The 18,276-nt window shown below is 41.1% G+C and overlaps 1 protein-coding gene across 2 annotated transcripts in view; it reads left to right on the forward strand.

Annotated features, from left to right (window-relative positions):
* LOC132976955 (CMP-N-acetylneuraminate-beta-galactosamide-alpha-2,3-sialyltransferase 2-like) overlaps window positions 1-18,276 on the forward strand; it is a 259,673-nt gene that overhangs the window by 237,110 nt on the left and 4,287 nt on the right. Inside the window, exons 1-8 of one of the 2 annotated variants that reach the window (XM_061041256.1) lie at window positions 1,349-1,438; window positions 13,649-14,031; window positions 14,258-14,381; window positions 14,471-14,609; window positions 16,050-16,243; window positions 17,214-17,393; window positions 17,812-17,857; window positions 18,083-18,202. In XM_061041256.1, the coding sequence (XP_060897239.1) occupies window positions 13,881-14,031; window positions 14,258-14,381; window positions 14,471-14,609; window positions 16,050-16,243; window positions 17,214-17,393; window positions 17,812-17,857; window positions 18,083-18,202 (954 nt within the window). In that variant the 5' untranslated portion in view covers window positions 1,349-1,438; window positions 13,649-13,880. Of the gene's footprint in view, window positions 1-1,348; window positions 1,439-13,648; window positions 14,032-14,257; window positions 14,382-14,470; window positions 14,610-16,049; window positions 16,244-17,213; window positions 17,394-17,811; window positions 17,858-18,082; window positions 18,203-18,276 lie in introns of those variants that run through there. The other variant, XM_061041257.1, reaches the window with a different exon arrangement.

An 18,276-nucleotide genomic window follows, 5' to 3' on the forward strand; every position in this document is an offset into this window, starting at 1 on the left:
ATAAAATACCCTAGGTCTTGTAATACTTAGTTTGCCACACACATAAACCCATACCTGGACTTAAATACCAGTCTACTTTTAGGCTACTTTAGCACATGTAACACCTCTAGACCTGTAGACCAGACTAAATTATACAAATTCTCTGTTTTAGCAAATGTCATCTATGTAGCCATGAATTGTTGTTCCCTGTGTTATCCCCTATTATTGAAAAATGTAGAAGTAAGAAAGTCACAACTGCTGACCAAGTTGATATTGACAATTGTATTTTCATGATTAAATTACCTTGAAATTATTCCAAAGATGGCCCACTTAGCTCAAAATATGACAAGAAATCAGACCAAAAAAATGAAAATTATGATAACTGCTGAAGTGAATTATGTTGGGGTGTCCTAAGACAGATATTCTCAAACTTCTCAGCTAATGCCCCCCCTTAAACCCCCCCCCAAAGAGCAGCAGACACCTACATTGTTTTTTTTACCAAGCGCAACCTCCGTAAGTGGTGCAGTAGTGCAAAATCCTGCAGTTCGTCCAGTGTCCACTAGAGGCTGGCTCCAAGAGCCCCAGAGTCACATACACACCGCATTCAAAATAACTATTTTAAAGCAGATATTAACATGTTTGCAGCCTGGTTATAAAACCCAAATCATTCTGAATAGTTATTGTCCTCATGGGCACAACCTGTGCAGGGGGTGATTTTTTTTAAACTCAACTGTTTCAATTTTATAAACGAGTTATGCATAGTGAGAGGCGAGGCTAACATGATTGTGATGTAGCAGTTTGTCAGGAGGCTTAAAACCCGCCTCAACATCAGCTATCAGCCTGTCGTTGGGTTGACTGAAAGTTAGACTGGCACAGGATTTCCTGCATGGTGACCCACCATCGATGAACCTCCTTGCGGTGACAGATGGGTGACGTCAGTGAGGTTTCGTCCATTAATATCTAGTCTATGGTTTTTACACATTAATTTAATTTTCATTAATGACACGGTTTGATTTGAAAATGAACAAGCATATTTTTGACCCACACATTTTTTGAACAGCTGTCATAATCAACACTGTAATTCTTTTTTTTTATGATCCAGAGTTGATTTATAGTGTTGTGTGTGTGTGTTTCATTATGAACTACAGCCATGAGGCGCCATTTTAAACGGTGTTGGACGTGTTTCAAAACCACACACCCAAAACACCAGTGAGGCTCATCTTCCCCGGACACACAAACCCCTGAGACACGCCCGAAAACCCGCAACCGATAATAAAAAAAATAAATAAATAAAAAACTCGTCCTCCCCCCTCCCTCCCTCCACGCGCCCCCTCGCTCCTCCCTCCCCCCCCCCTCCCCATCTGGTAGGCGGGGCCTCGGCGCCCTGCATCATCATGCCCTCAACTCTACTGCAGCTTCACAAAGAGAACAGAAACCCATCTGGTCGCTGCCCCTTCATGTAAGTCCTCTTTCACTTTGTTCTTAAAGACGGAGCTTTGTGGTGCTTTACCGGGACAGCGCGTGTTTGGACCGGGTTACAACTCCACGCGTGTGTGTCTGTGTCTGTGTGTGTGTGTGTGTGTGTGTGTGTGTGTGTGTGTGTTTCAACATGTGAGGAAAAACTTTATCAGGAAACTTCGGAAAGTTTCAACCAAACTATATGAAGTTTTTTTAAACGTGATTTTGTCGCGGGTTAATCACAGGCTAATTTCTGTCTTTCTTTATTTTTGGTCTTTTAGTTTCGTGTTTTTGTGTCAGTGTGTAAAAAAAAAAAAGCTTGAGACCGATAAGCAAAAAAAAAAAGGGGGACAGGGAGGACGAGGAAGGGGGCGAGGAGGTCTCAAGACATGTCTCTACTTTTATCAAATTCCTGTGGTAAAACTCCCGAAGGATATATAGTTGTCTTCCTGCTGGCTCTGTGGGGACTTTAATGTCAACTCCTCTTGTAGGTTTACTTCTATTACAGTTTTAAAGTGAGAGATTTCCACGACCAGAACATAAGGACTGAGAACTGAGGCTGATTCGCCACTGACGTAGTGTGTGTCTGGTTCAGTTCAGATCATGTAATCTTCATTATAGCGTCCCATAGGCTTTATTACTGTTACACGTAGCCTCTATTTAACTTATCATAAGTTTCTATACTCCCGTGTGTTCATTGGGTTGTTTACGAGGTCGACAGACTCGATAATGTACTGTATCTTTGAAACGTCGTCGGCACATTTAACTCAATTGTTTGTCTCATTTAGTCGCCTAATGCAGTTTCTCAGAAAGTCACCTTAAAGGTGCACTATGGAGTTTTGGTAGAGAAGTGTGAAAGTTGGAGAAGTGTACAGATTGTGTGGTGTATGTTCATAACTCTAAATTTGGTCCCTGTAACACTGTTTAAAGATCAAATGTTACACGAGAAGTTATGGTGGTGGGCCAGTGATCAGTTCAGAAAACAGAATGGTTTCACTTCTCCAACTTTCAAATTTCACAACCAAATCTACAAAGTGCACCTTTAAAAATAGGACAGGGCGACTTTTATGACTAAAAATGTTATCTTGCTAAAACTTTGCATATCAGTTGATATCGATTAATTGTAACTATAAATGTCCAATCATTATTTCTTTCAAATTTAAAGGCAGATTTTTGCTCCTGAGTGAACGTTGAAGAAACCAGGTCGTTAATTGTGGTTTAATGACTATTTCAGAACATGACAAACTTTACTTGGACGGATCACATGCCCAATGCAAGATGCTGGAAATACAATTCAATACTTTATTGTCCCCCAGGGGGAAATTTGTTTTCACAGCTTTGCACGGTTGGTACACATAGCGCTTGCTGTTGCAGCTGAGCAAGTGCTGAGAAAAGTTACATCGCGAGGGTTATCGTTGTTGTTTATCCCCCATGGCCTACCTTAACTTCTATGTCTTCATTTGCAGTATTTTAAATTGTCTTTCAGGGGTTTTCTTACTTGCAGAAAACTCCTGAAAAACTCCTAAAATCTCCCGGAGGAACTGTATGTGTGAACGCAAACAGACAAATGTTTCACCCAGAAAAAGTTTCTCCTGCCAGACCCCCTAGTGTTTTGACGTTGTGATTTCAGTTGAACTACACATGGCGTTGATATAAAGGCAAATATTCTAATTTTAGCGCTCTATAGCGGACTCTGTTGTTTTCGTCTGCTACTTCCTCATAATTTTTTTTTTTGTCTTACCTCAGGAGATCCCCCAGTTTATTTACATACCGTATGAATGCCTGAGGGAAATTCTGGTTTGACACTCTGTTATAGAGAGACATGCTTCTCACACACATGCACGAACAGGACCCATGGCTATGCTTTAGTGGAGAGATGTCAGAGTGGGGCTGCTACACAGAGAGAGAGAGCGTCAGGGCTGTTGGGGGTCCGATCACTCACTCAAGAGTACCTCGGCAGTACTCGAGAGGGGACCTGGCTCCACACACTGTACTGTCAGATGCTTTATTGCATCAGTAGTATTAAATAGCGTGTATTTGATTAAAGCTTTTGAGGAGCATATTTACCCTCGTAGTCTGTGGTTTGTTTTAGTTTCTGTCTCGTGTCGTTTTCTAATTTGTCGGAGGTAAGCTCTGTTTGTTTTGTGCGACCGCACTCGATTATTTAATGTTCTCACAGTGTTTGTATTTCATCGTATTCACGCCCACAATGTGTCTCTGCTGTTTATTTTGTCATATTTACCCTCTACTTTTATTATTATATCCACCTGACTTTAACTCTGCGGTAATCTTCCGGTTATGACATCTTGATTATCAGATTGCTGACTGATAGGGATTTTATGGCCCACTTTCAGTTCTTTATGTCCTGTGCAGATAAGATACAACTATTGAACCAGAGGACGGCGTGCTATTTAGATACTTTTCTTTAGTACAGTATTTCAATGACATACAATAACCTGTGGTCAGCCTGCTTTATGGCACTCCTAAAACGTTCAGCTTCAGTCTCTACAACAGGTCTATTCCACTGGCGGCCCAGGGGCCAACTCCGGCCCGCAGACGACATCAGACTGTCCCGCGGATCCGTTCTATTTACAATTAGAAAACAAATAACGAATGGGGGGGAAAACTTGTGAATGACTGTCATTGTTGCCACAGTAAAGTTTTAAAAACAGCACAGCGCTCCCGTTTAATAGAACATCTTTGGTCCTATCACAAGCTTGCTTTGCGCACTTTACTGCTGTGGTGGGTTGCTTGTCTGAAAATTTGGCCCCCTGAACGATATAGCTGAATAGCTTGCTCTACAATATTCAGTTTATGTGAATGGTCACAATAAAGTTGGCCTACTTCTCACACTTTTTTTCTTTCTGTATTCCTTCTTGTGAAGTACTCGTATATCATTCTGACATGTAGCATGGTTATCCATTTATACCTCCCTGTGTATTTGCAGTTTCTCCTTCCTGCTATAAGCTTCGTTGTTTTGATCATTGTTCTTCCTTTTAACTTCATTTACTACAAAATCTCGCTAGAGAATATTAAATATACTTTCCCTAATTTAGCATTCCAGCAGTACGAGACACAAAGCAGAGAGGATACTTTGGTATTTAAATGACTTTTTGTGCTATCTGGATTACAACAAGCATGATCGCTCTCCAGAGGGTCAGGTCGTGATGCACTTACTGTACATGTGCAGTTACTTTCCAGATCGATATCTGCCCTGAAAATCCCATATCAGAAGGTTCCACCTCCTCAAGAATGTAATCAAGCTCTTTTGTAGGGCCCCGACCGATACAGGATTTTTGGGGCCGATACTGATATCGACATGTGGGAAAGAAAAAATCTGATACCGATATATCAGCCGATATCTTTCTTAGATCTATGTTCAGTCTGTGGAGATTGATAGATTTAGATATACACATTTATTGCATTGATCCCTCATATGTAGTTTTCAAACACTTGTGGAAAAGATTTAGAATGAAGACAAGATGTTCACTCGACTGGAAAGTAACATTGCATTGTACGTGTATGACTGCTTGATACTCTGGAGAGTGATGATACTTGTTTGTTGTAATCCATACAGCGCCCTCTGCTGGTGAAAAAGAACTGCTAGTGTAATTAGGCCTGGGCGATAAAACAATAACGATTTTATCGCGGGGGAAAAAGGCCTTGTCATATCCACCTCCTGAAAAATAGAATCAGGCTCTTTTGCCCATGGAGAGTTATGTTCTAGTTGATTGTGTCCTTAGCATTTTGTAGTATCCAGTGTGTATATTTTGACTGTATTATTATCTCTTATAGTTGAGTCCTATAATTTGCCACAGTGCGCTGGTAAACAGTCCTTTTCTTATTGTCGCTCTGCTGCACCTACAGTTTGGATTTTTCTCTAAGCTGCACTTTTCCTACACCCATGTTCTCGGACAAAACGTTTTTTTACTTTAGCCGTATGAGTGTGCCTTTATTTAGAGACAGGACAGTGGATAGAGTTGGAAATCAGAGAGAGAGAGAGAGAGAGAGTGGGGAGTGACATGCAGGAAAGGAGCTACAGGTTGGATTTGAACCCACCCGCTTGGAGGACTATAGCCTTCTTCACTGGGCGCACGCACTAACCACTAGAGCCCCCCTTAACTACACAACATTGGCCGCCTATAGGACGTTGATTTTTGTCGCTGTGGTATGGAAACAAGTATCGATATCATTACTGCACCATAGTATCGTGATATTTTGTGTGGAGATATTATATCGTCTCATGGCCGCCTAGTATCGATATTTTTATGATATTCATAGCAAATATGCTTTTTACATTTTAAACTGCTGGAGGGGCCTCTGGTGATTCCCACCCCAAGTATCATGACAACCCCCGGAGTGAGTTTTGTATTGAAAAACCAATCAGACCAAGTGAAAAATTCAACTTGTAGAAGCTGCAGTTTTTTTCGTAAAGATAAAATGTGTGGAAAAAGAAAACGGTGATATAAAGAATACAACGATACCTTCAAAAACAAATCACCTTCTTCAGATTTAAGAAACATATTTGTGGAGCGCCGGCGGCTTATAGCGGTTATGTTGCGCTCCATGAACAGAGGCTGTAGTCGTCGTCGCAGCTGCTGTGGGTTTGAATCCGACCTCTGGCCTGCATGTCAAACCCCGCTCTCTCCTCGCAACATTTCCTATCTCTCTTCAGCTGTCCTATCAATAAAGCCAAAGGGGCCCAAAAAATAACTTAAACACACACAGTGAGAGGAGAAACAGGAATGTGTAACACCATTTTGACGCAACACAAACCATACAGTCTCGTCTCTCCTTACGTCCTAATGTATTTAAAGTTGTATTCAACTCGTGGTCTCTTATCTCCCATAAAAGGCTAATTTGCTTTGTATTGACCTTTAGTAACCTATATCGTGTTCTTTGTTTTTTGTCAAATAGTATTTACGTGGAAATGTTAATTAAGTTTTTGATCCTCCCTTTAGCTCTGTTATATGACTTCTCTGTGCGTGTGTGTGTGTGTGTGTGTGTGTGTGTGTGTGTGTGTGTGTGTGTGTGTGTGTGTTCATTATGTGTGTGTGTTCATAACCGTCCTGCAGCATTTGATGTGTGTTTGTGACAACTGAAACCAGATCCTGAGAGGCTTAACTTAATTAAAGATGGACAGTTTGTGTGGTCCGTGAGACAAACCTCTTCCTCCTCTATTACGGGCGGATGTAATTATAGAGGTCTGATTTTAAATCAGTGCAAACAGAAACGGATTGTTAGAGACCCGGCTCGCTCGCTCTGTCCGTCTGTCCGTATTTCTTGTGGTACATTTTCATTCATCTACAGCTCACGTACAAACATATCTCAAAGTCTTGAGTGACCGACATGTGAAACCCTTAGTCCTTATAGAGCCTCAATCATAGAGATTAAAGTCCACATAAAAGGGCAAATCGTCAGGAAAGCAGCCGAGCAGCCCCCGTCCTTCAGGACAGACAGGCAGAAGAGTCTTCTTTTTATGGACAGTCCAAATACAGCGGTACAAACATATAATATTGAGTTTCAGAGTTTGTGTGTGTGTGTGTGTGACTGTCTGTGTGTGTGACTGTCTGTGTGAGTCAGTATTGTAACAGGAAGTGACTGTGTCTGTGCAGTGTTATTTTTTTTGCAGCTGTTGCTTAAGTCATTTTGCAAAACTACCGTGTGTGTGTGTGTGTTTCTTTCCTCTGCTCTTTTTTTAAACGCTTTTTTTCCGTTATGTTTCTGCTCAGGATGACTTAGCAGACTCAACAATGTCCTGTTTCGGCCGTGTCCATGGAAACCTCGCGTCGAGCCTTAGAACTGGAAGTCTACCTGAATAAAATGTTTCGATATTTTGTGGATATTAGCACCACGAGCTAACACAGTTTATGTAAACCATCAGAGTTTTGCTCACGTGCCTTTGGAGAATTTCCACAAACAATGAGCAGGGCGTACAGATTAAATGCCATCAAATGTTTTGTCTCCACGGCTCGGAGCTTCAGCTGCGAACTTTGAACTCTAATGTGATGCAAACACTTCGGTTAGTCGTTTCATATTGTGAGATAAGTTGGTCAGTGTGGCCTTGCTTCCTCTTTTACCACACACTCATAAAGAAGAAGTGACATACAGTTTTCTTGCAGCTGAAGTTAAGACACACAGAGAGAAAAAAAACAGCCACAAGTTTGTGTCTGTGTTGATTTAAGCTCAGGCACTAGAAAGACGACGTGTTGCATTTAACTGGACGTCTCCTCTTGCTGCAGACTAGAGAATCTAACGTGTTTTTGTCTAAAAGCTCACCTGTACCTGTACATGCTTCAAGTGCCTACTCTGTGTGTTTGTTTGTGCGTATGCCTTGTTTCGACTTTGTGATTTATTTATGTACATTTTTCTCACCGTATGAAATGTTTGATTGCTTTTGTCTGTGAAGCACTTTGTAACCAGCCTGTTTGTATTAGGACAATGTTCTGTTAATATGAGCGCTGAAGTATCCATCACATCAGGATACAGATTAAATAGTGAGGTCAGAGTGTAGATGTTTTAACTGTGAGAGCTGTGATGGTGAAAATGAAAACAACTAGTTCCTGTTTAAACTTTCAATCCGTCAAAGCAAGAAATAAACACAGTTTGTCATTCAAGAGAAGGAGAAATGTTTTTAAAATGTTTTTTGTCTAATCACATCCAGCTGCTCAAAAACCACATCCAAACTGAACTCAATAAGAACATAAAAATGGTGGGGGAGGGGCTTAATCAGATCCAGGTCAACACTGTTGAGTAACACTAACGTGACTTTATAAAGTTGAGAGTGATACCACAACATATTTTAGATGCTTTTAATGCTGCAAGTAGATATGATCAGTCGGGACAGTAGGGGTATTTAAATGATGTGGGATGATTGATTGACATCTGAACCAGGCGGCAGTGAAAGATTTATCTTGCTTCTTACACATTCAGCCATCAGATAAAAGCCAGGTTTTAGAAAGGTGACTGTCCTGCACTTTGGAAAAATTAGAGCCGATGAAATGCCGGTCAGCGTTTGAATTTGCAGGATTTGGGACAACTGATGAAAAGGCACCCTTTTTATTAAAACACTTTGAAAATGAATTTAAGTTTACAAGAATTTAAGATTATAGAACAAATCATTTCCTGTCAGATCATGTCAGAAACATCTTTTAGATTTATAGACAATAAGTACAGTAATAGAAAATGGATGTATCCTGATGTTGTTGTGTAACAATTACAGCTTGAAGTTTGCAAAAGTGAAATATGGATAAAGATAAAAGTGTAAGAAAAACCCATAAATCAAAAATACAACAAAGTCATGTTATTAACTAGAGATGCACGATCCACTTTTTTTCAGTTTCCGATCCGATGCATATCTACCGATACTGATTCAGAATGATTTTGATCATAATTTGTGTTATTATTGTTGTTGTTGGCATTATGAGTAAGCCTAGCTGTACTAAACCTGGCATTGCATTTCATTGTGCTGTCTTCACAGACAAACAGGAAGCAGCAGCAGCTGTCAGGTTTTCAGATTAAGTCTTTTAGACTGAAGGAGCTGTTCCATGTCGTCTGAACGTCGTCATGGAGACGATATGTGGGCACTTCTTACAGTTCAGTCTGAATGAGTTTTTTTAAAGTGCACAACCATCTTTCTTGATCGGTGACGTGGATCAGCGTCGTCAATATTGCACTCAATAAAGACATCGGTAATGGTCCAATGAGAACAATACAGAAGAAAAAAGTGAAAATCAAATGATGTCAAAAAGAAAGACCTAATAATGCTAAAAAAAGAAAAGCAGTAAAACAGTCGTATCATCCTTAATTCTTCAGTCAATCTGAGTGAACGTAACTGTACATAGAAAGGTTTTAACCTCCTATCACTGTGGCAGTCTGTGTGAGAATTGACATTCTTCTTCTGTGGTGTCGGTATTTTCCCTCCCTGATGTCTAAACTCTACACAGGAAACTATAAGACCTTTGAACCCTATCACCCCCCCCCCCCCTCCTCTGAAACCCTAAAATAAACACCCAGATAACAAACACTGTGGCTGAGCTGATCGCCATTAACCCTTCACTGTCCTGTAAACTCTCTTTGTCTGTTTGACTGTTCTGCTTAATCATGTTATGGAATAAATCTTATCTCTGAGCGGGGTTACCTTGAGTTTAATTTAATTATCCACCTTTTATAACAACAGCCTACGTCAGGCAGAAGTCACGTTTTATTGTTTCTCCGTATCGTCACTGATGTTTCAGGAATATAAAAGGTTCACTATTAAAACCCGTCGATGACTGCCAGGGAGTTGATCCCAGTGGATTGCGTTTAAGTGGTTTGGGATTTCATCTCATCTGACCGATAAATCACCCTATCATAGAGCAGATAAGTTCCCATTGTGCATCCTATCCCATTTTCTTAAGAATAAGTAATGTCTTTGATCTGCTCTTTTGTAAAGCGCCTTGTGGTAACAATTGTTATGAATCGGCGCTATACAAATAATGACTGATTGGTGAAGCAACAACAGATGGTTCATATGTAGTTTTTTTGTTTGCACGTAAAGTACACACACATTTCTCACTTCTTCTAAACAGAGATAGTTCTTTCTTGTATTGATCGGGAGGAGACCTTTGCTGATAATGTGAGTCCTGCTTCAATAAGCTATGGTCCAAAAAACAAGCTGAGATAACGTTAACATAACCTGCAGCTTGTCACACCACTCATGGCATCTTCTGTTGGTTTTTTTTTTATACACATTTTTTGAAAACAGCATATCCTGAAGTCTGAAAATCCCCTCAAACTTCCCCTTTCTGTCTGCATACGTTTAGTTTTTGACTTGATTCCGTTGCTTCACTTTTTGACAGATATTGATCCACACGTCTCCACGTCTTGTGTGAACTTTCAGACCCAGATCAAAAACTCAGCAGCTGATGAGTTTGTTGAGTCTGGCTGGCTGCTGATCGAAAGCCCTTTGTACCAGGACAAGTTTGCATCACATCGCACACGGCCAACCTCTGTGGTGACATGCTAATACACATGCTAATCCACAAGCTTACTTTGCTGTCAGGAACTTTCCCCAGCCTTTCCCCTCAGAGCGTCGCCCATTCCTGCTTGGCGAAGATGCAAATCATTTTAAAAAGCAGCACTTGTGATGCGTCAACATGTTAATCAGTATCTGTACCGACTCGCCTCCTTTTGTCTTGTTTCATAATATGTGCGACTGTAGACGTACAGAGTGGTGGAAACTGCAGTGATTCAACGAGAGGTCATGGTTGAATTGAGTCCCCACTGAACATTTGGTCTTGTGCAGTCAAGTAGATGTGTCTGTAAATGTTGGTTCTGTCTGTCTGATGGATATTCAAAGTGCTCCCTGCAGTGTGAAGCCCTGTAGCCACACAGTGGAGGGAAACATGCCCAAAAAAAAGTCCATTAGGAGAATCGCCAACATCAGATATGATGCAGTTTTACAAACCTGTAAAAATGAAAACAACATGAAAGTGCTGAAAATGAAACACCGGGCCTCTCAGTCCAAACTTCAGGTCTCCACTTAGAAACTAAACCTGTATTTTTTAAAAAGTCTTAGGCCCTTTTTATTCTTGAAGAAATAACACATCTGTTTAATCGCTCCATTTCCATTTCTAATGGCGTAATCCCCTTACGGTCTGTAAATCTGCAAAACGTAATCCAACTGCATAAGAGGTCGATAGCAACAAACCGTTGGCCGATTTCAAAACCACGCTGCGTTGCTAATGTCCTGGAGTCATTACTTAATAATCAGCTCAAAACATTCCTCTCGAGAAACAAATTTAAGTCCACACCAGTCTGGTTTCAGGGCTTTATGAAGCACAGTTCCTGCCATTGTTGCGGTTGTGAATATTATAGTTTCCAGTCGAAACGGGAAATATCTTTCTGCTGTCCTTGTCGTTTTAACAAAAGACTTATAGGTTGGGTTCGTAGAAGAGAGGTTATGTAATGCTGGTTCTGATAAGTCGTACTTTTGATGTTACGGCTACTTGTTTTTACCAACATTTACACCAACAAACATATGAAACTGTTACACGATTAATATAAGAGAGTGCAGGTTAGGTTATGGAGAATCTGTACAGTGAGCATTGTCTAGCATTGTGTGCGTCTGTTGAACAACAAAGTCCAACAAAGATTTAGTGATAATCATAACTTGCACTGCTGAGGAGTGAGAAAACAAACACACAATCAGGTCAGCTGATTCAGACTGATCACACACAAACACTCACACACAAACGGTGGGAAACAGAGAGAGAGAGAGAGAGAGAGGGAACTGAAACAGGAGAAGCTGAACTGTATCCAGAACTGATTGGTATTCAGAGAGCGAGTGAGTCTGCTGGGAGACATTCCTGCATCAGGAGAAGAGAGGGGAGGTGTGGTGTAGTGTGGTGTGGGAGGAGGAAGAGGGTGACTCCATTCATCAGCAAAATCAGGACCGGTCTCTCTGTGTTTCTCTTTCTTGGTGTTTGTTTTCAACTTAAAAGGCAGTGTGTTGTTGTTTTTGAATCAATGATGTAAGACATTGTCAGCAACAACATGTCTTGGTAATAACAGCGGACGTCCTTCTGTTTAACCTCAATGTTGTTCTTTTCCTGGTTCTGAATCAAGTCTAAGAGAGGAAAATGAGCTGTGATAATGTTTGTTATGGACCAAGAGTTTATCATAAATACATTGTTATAGGTGATTACATTTTACAGACTCCTGTTAAAAACACAAACAGACCCTTAACAGTTTAGGGGTAGAGTTTGCCCCTAATACTAAAATGCAACATATATGAACTACTACACTGAGTAAAATGCGGACTCGCAGAGTTCCCTTGTAAATAAAACAATAAATGAACTGTCTGTAACCATTTTAAGGTTGGCCCAAAACATACCGTCTTTAATGGATGATTTGTTACAGCCTCAGGGTGATTAAGCTCACCGAGTATGCTGCCAAAACTTCAGTACTGGTTCCACTGGTTCATAGGTTCAACTATTAGACTGCAGTGCCAAAAATATGCAGCTACAATGTGGGTACATTTTCTTCCTTTCCAATAGGCAGAATTCCTATTAGTCAGACATTTTGTCACATGCTGGTTGGTCAGCAACCCTTTTGAAGCCACGAGTCATGTTGGATGTTTTTGAGCCAAGGGTACTGTATTTTGACAAGAGGGTGGTGTTGAACAGGAATGAGGGGTTTGATACCAATTTATACAAAGAAAAGTTTGGTACCAAATGCTAGGCGAAAAAGCTTGTTAACCACCATTTTTTTCCACAACATGAGGTTCTTTTAGTGATGTTGGCCAATCAGAGTTGTTCACTGATGAGACTTAAGAAACTTGGTGACTGTAGCTGACTTTCCATATCTCCACCGAGAAAATGTGAAGCGCAGACTTCTTGGACATCTGTTAGAATAAAAAAACTGTGCAGCAAGCCTGATCTCCTTCGTGCATGGGTGGGTTCTCTCCGGGTACTCCGGCTTCCTCCCTCAGTCCAAAGACATGCTTATTAGGTTAACTGGTGGCTCTTAATTGCTCGTGGGTGGTGAACGTGAGTGTGGCTGGTTGTCTGTCTCTATATGTCAGCCCTGTGATTGACTAGCGACCAGTCCAGGTTGTGCCGCGCCTCTCCCCCAGCTAGCAGCATCAAACTCCTTTAGACCAACCATACCCCTAATGATGTACGACTTAATGCCTTACAAAATTCCTCCTCTGTGAAGTTTTTAAGAGTGGGGAAATGAGCAAGAGAGACAAAACCACTTGTAAACCAGGATGTAAACATTCCTAATTCTGCTGTAAAGTTTGGCCCCTTGAGGATGCCTCCAAACACGAGTCAATCCCCAACATGGGGTGTAATGGGGATTGACTCGTGTTTTGAGCCAGCCTCGAGTGGCCACTCTAGGTACTGCAGTTGTTGGCACTTCTGTCTTTGCTTAATTCTTCAGTTTTTATAAATGTATGTTTTTAGAATACTGAGCCCCCGAAGGCTTAGGTAAGAAGAAAATCTGATGGATTACCATTCTGTAGGCACACTTTCCTAAATGGTGCCCATGGATTTATAAACTGTGCGCACAGTTATGCAAACTTTCGGTACTGTTCAGAAACTGTTTGCACATTTTCATTGCATTGTAATTTTGTGCCCACAGACAGCAAATCCATTTACACACATTAAAGATTTAAGAACAGCTTTTTCTTCAGTGATGCTAATGTTTTTTTTTCTTTCCGACACAGATGTGAACTTCCTGTCTCGAGCAATCACAAAGCAGTGTGGTTCACCAGACAGGGCGTTACAGTCTCCGGCTTCATGGACAAGGAGCTGAGTAGAGACATGACAGAACAGAGGAAATCGTCCAAGAGATGACACCATCCAAATACCCCGACATATAAAGGCTGATAGGTTGATTGACAGCTCACCTCCACACGTCCTCCCTCCGGATCCCACCAACTTATCAGCCGTCCAGCCATGATATTGAGGAGGAAGCTGTGCGTTGCCTTGGCGATCGCTGCCATCCTCTTCCTCATGTTCGCCAGTCAGAGCATCCAGAAGAAACACTTCCTGCCACTATCATTGGCCCTGCCCTTCAGCCGGGCCACGCCCACCGATGAGGAGACAGGTGAGGAGGGAAATGTTCTGACCTGAAGTTTGACATTGTGGGGAGCAGTATGCGAGGAACACTGGTCTGATGCATACTGTAGATTTTTCCCTGAACCAGTACGACATCCGGGTATTTTTGACATGCTGCATTTTGGCCAAATCAGTTCATACTACTAGTAGGCGGTTTCAAAACAGCCTTAGTCTACAATATTGTTCACTGACTCTTCTTCTGTTTATGTTTTCAGTCGTTCAACCAACAAGGTCTCCTGCTGGTCTGACCCATGAACCTCCCATTAGCCCCCCTCCTCCAAACACCCCTAAACCTGAGGCAGAGGAGGGGTCTTTAGGGGACCCCCAGCAGGATCAGAGGTAACTCATTTGAAGTTAAAGACTCATCTTTGTCTCCCATGATTCCTTGTTCTGTGTCTGTGTGACTCCTCTGTGTTTTCCTCTATCAGCAGGCCGTGTGGTTGCTCTGATTCCTGCATTTCAGACGCGGAGGGCTCAGACTGGTTCAGCAAACGCTATGACCCCAAACAGCAGCCCGTCCTCCGAGAGACCAACAACTTTGACCCGGACGCGATTAAATGGTGGCTGGTAAGGACAAAAGTCCAAGTTAATAATTTAGGTGTTCCTTCAAGAGGCAGAATATAATAAAATTCTGGTCTGATGATTTATGATGATTTATCAGTCTGTGGTTTTAACGGTTATTTCAATAATGATCACTAAAACAAATCGTATAAGCTCCTTTTGTACACAGTTTACCTGCTAGCTGCTCAATCCAAAGTTTGGCCTCCAAGCTTGTAGTCATTCTTCAAACCTGGTTCTCCATCCAAGCTTCCTCATGTCTTAAAGCTCACATTATAATCAAAATAAACTTCACCATGTTCCTCTAACGCTAATATATGTCTCTAGTCTGTCTACAAACCCCCCAATGATGAGAAAAGTCCATCCTCTCCGTCTTTTGCCTGCTCCACTTTTCAGAAAATGTGTGCTCAAACAGAATCAGATTTATTGGCCAGGTATGCCAATTTCGCGTTCACACATGCAGCTCACCCCCGAAAATGTCCACATTTTCAGGAGTTTTGTGCAAGTGTGAACACACCATAAGTGAAAGAACTTAACTTTAAATTCTGTGGTGCAGTAACTAAGTGTGAGAGCCGGTGCAGAAAGTGAATTCAAGCTGCAGACGGAGAGATTTATGTGTCTTCACTGAGAGCAGTTAAACCAGCTGAATCTCTGAACATAGATTTGTTATTACTAGGCCGAAAAGACAAAGTTAATAAAAAGTGGATGAAGTTCATTCAAGTGTTTGTGAAAGTTTGTATTTTTGGGAAAGTTAAGAGTGTGTAAAGTATTTTGTCTTTTGTAGAAACTGTCGGCAGTTTGGATGAAAAGACAAACGTCTGAGTGTTTTTCTTCATTTATAGATTAAGTTCTGCTGCAGAAACCATTAGTAGATTAAAGTCTGTGTGTGTGTGTGTGTGTGGCAGGGGGGTACACAATTCTGCTAACCTCATCAGTCTGATCCACAGTGTACAGTGTGTACCAGTATATTGTGTGTATGGGGGCTTTATGCTGTGGTTATACTGACATTAAAAACATTGAAACAAAAATTAAAACAAATTAAAATAGATTACAAACAACAAATTATACAGACTGGTTGTGCTTATAGAAAGTACATTTTTATGCCAAAAGATTAATCTTATTTAATCGCGTTTAATCACTAAATTTCATTAGGACACGTATCATAACACCCTGGTAAAGCCTTACTTAATCCATTACTATGTATGCTATAACTTACGGCTTTAATGTGGGAATGTCTAAACTTTTGGACAAACATCCATACAGTCTCAAACGTTAACTGGTTAGATTTTAGGGGTCAGAGTGTGACCTTTAGTTTGGCCCATTCTTGATAACTCAGCAACGAGGGAATCTTATTACATTTGGTGGACTTTTATTCAATATTAGAAAAACAAAACATTTATATAAGAAGATAAATAAATGAATCAAAAAATGATCTCCTCTGGTGCACAGGGTCTCCAGCGGTCAGGAACCGACCAGACCTTGGAGGGAGTCATTTCAAAGATGTTCAAGGTGATTTCTCCGCCCACTGAGGACTTCAGGCCCCTTCCCTCTCGTTGCCGTAGATGTGCTGTGGTCGGCAACTCTGGCAACCTACAGAAGTCAGGACACGGCAGCCTGATCAACTCCCATGACTTCATATTTAGGTAAAACTGTCTGCACACTCATAAACACAGATTTCTAATGTTGAGATGTTGTACAGTGTATTGTCTTATGGAGCAGTTTATCTCTTTTATAGATAGATACAGATTTTTATGCTGGTCCTGGTGATGTCTTTTCAAAATGGTAGCCAAGCGGTGCATGGATTCAAGGTATAAAAGCCCAAAAGTAAAGTTAGACAATAAATATTCCTTAAGCTGACTTGCAGCTGATAAGCTTCCAACCAAAGAGTGTATAAGAAGGTACTCCACATGACAGCTCCCCAAAAGTAAAGCCTAAACATTTGGAGCTCCCCCTGGTGGCTGGCTGAAGTTTAAGTGATAAGCTCCGCCTCCACCATGTTAACAGATGGGACCTGGGTCAAACTTAAAAATCATAATACAAGTCAAATAATTTTTTCTCAAAAATGGTTTCTGCAATTATAGTCATTTATTATCATGCTTATTTATTCCCGAGTATTACGTTTTCTGAGAAATTTGATTTTTATTAGAGATTAGATTTTTGACTGATGATAAGGGATATAACACCATGATAAACAGCTCTGCTGACAAATGTGGCCCCTGCAGTGAGAGGATCCAGAACAAACACAGACAAAAGAGTCGATAAACTTTCCATAACTGTGAGTGTCTGCATCAAACCAACACAAGAATCTGTTCTGCTTTGGATCCTACCAACCTCGGGGATCTTTGAAGTTTGATCAGTAGATTTAAAGTTTGTTAATCCCATCTCTTCTTCTGAGTTTGGTTAGCCAAAGAGGTGGAGGCTCCACCAGCTCTAAATGACATCACCAGCTTAAGATGTTACGGCCCATCTCTGGGGGTATTTTGGCTTCACTTTTTGTAAAAAAAAAAAGAAAAAAAAAAAGGGAGAAGCTGGAGATGTGTCCATTTGTATATAGTTCATGATCGATTCTAAACCCTCCTCTTCATCATCACCCTTGCTTTTCTCCTCCCACAGGATGAACAAAGCGGTGACCCAGGGATTTGAGAAAGACGTTGGAAATCGAACCACTTATCACTTGTTATACCCAGAGAGCGCGGTGGATCTTAAACGTGGCGTCGGACTCATCCTGCTGCCGTTCAAACTGAGAGACCTGGAGTGGCTGACCAGCGCGCTGTCCACCGGAGAAGTTAAGATGTAAGAAATGCAGAAGCAAATATTCTGAATCTACTGAGTACAAACAATTCCCTCTCAATTTGTTACCAAGCTTTAAACAAACAACGAGGCAACATGAAGGAATATGTTCATTATCCTTCAATACCAGCGAGGGCCATGTGCAATATTAATAATCTGTGATGCAATCTCACTTTTACTTTGATGTGTTTCACATTTTTTGAGGCTCTGTGATGTAACTCAAATTTACTGTACTTTAGATTTGTAGAGATCCAGAAATTGAATAAAGTTCTGTCATATTATCAAATGAAATAAATGACCTCTGCCACTTTAAACGTAAATATGTAGAATTTAATAACAATATTTACTTTCAAATATCTAAATTAGTGTGTGTGTGTGTGTGTGTGTGTGTGTATGTGTGTGTGTGTGTGTGTGTGTGTAGGACCTACATGAGAGTCAAAGAGAGAGTGGCGGCGGATAAAGACAAGGTAAAATAAACCCTTCATCCTGCTCTCTGTTTGGAGTTTGTTGTTTTAATCTGAACTTCTTCCTGCGTTTATTCTGACTCTGCCTTCATTTAGTCTTGTCTTCTTTTTGAGGGAGTTCATGTGTCTCTTCTCTAAAGGTTGTTGGATGATTAAGGTTAAAGATTTGGTGTTCTGGATTTATTTTCCAGAGTTTGTAAATTCAAAACGTGTGTGTGTGTGTTGCAGGTTCTTGTGGTCAACCCGGTCTTCTTTAAGTACGTGTGTGATCACTGGACTGAACGTCACGGTCGGTACCCGTCTACCGGCATGCTGGCTATCATTTTCGCCCTTCACACCTGTGACCAGGTAAGAGAGGGAGGGGGCGGAGCCTGTGCCTTCATGTCGGACACTCGCATACTTTCATTTATTTTTTTGCAACA

Source organism: Labrus mixtus, chromosome 7 (genome assembly GCF_963584025.1).
Source record: "Labrus mixtus chromosome 7, fLabMix1.1, whole genome shotgun sequence".
NCBI lineage: Eukaryota > Metazoa > Chordata > Actinopteri > Labriformes > Labridae > Labrus > Labrus mixtus.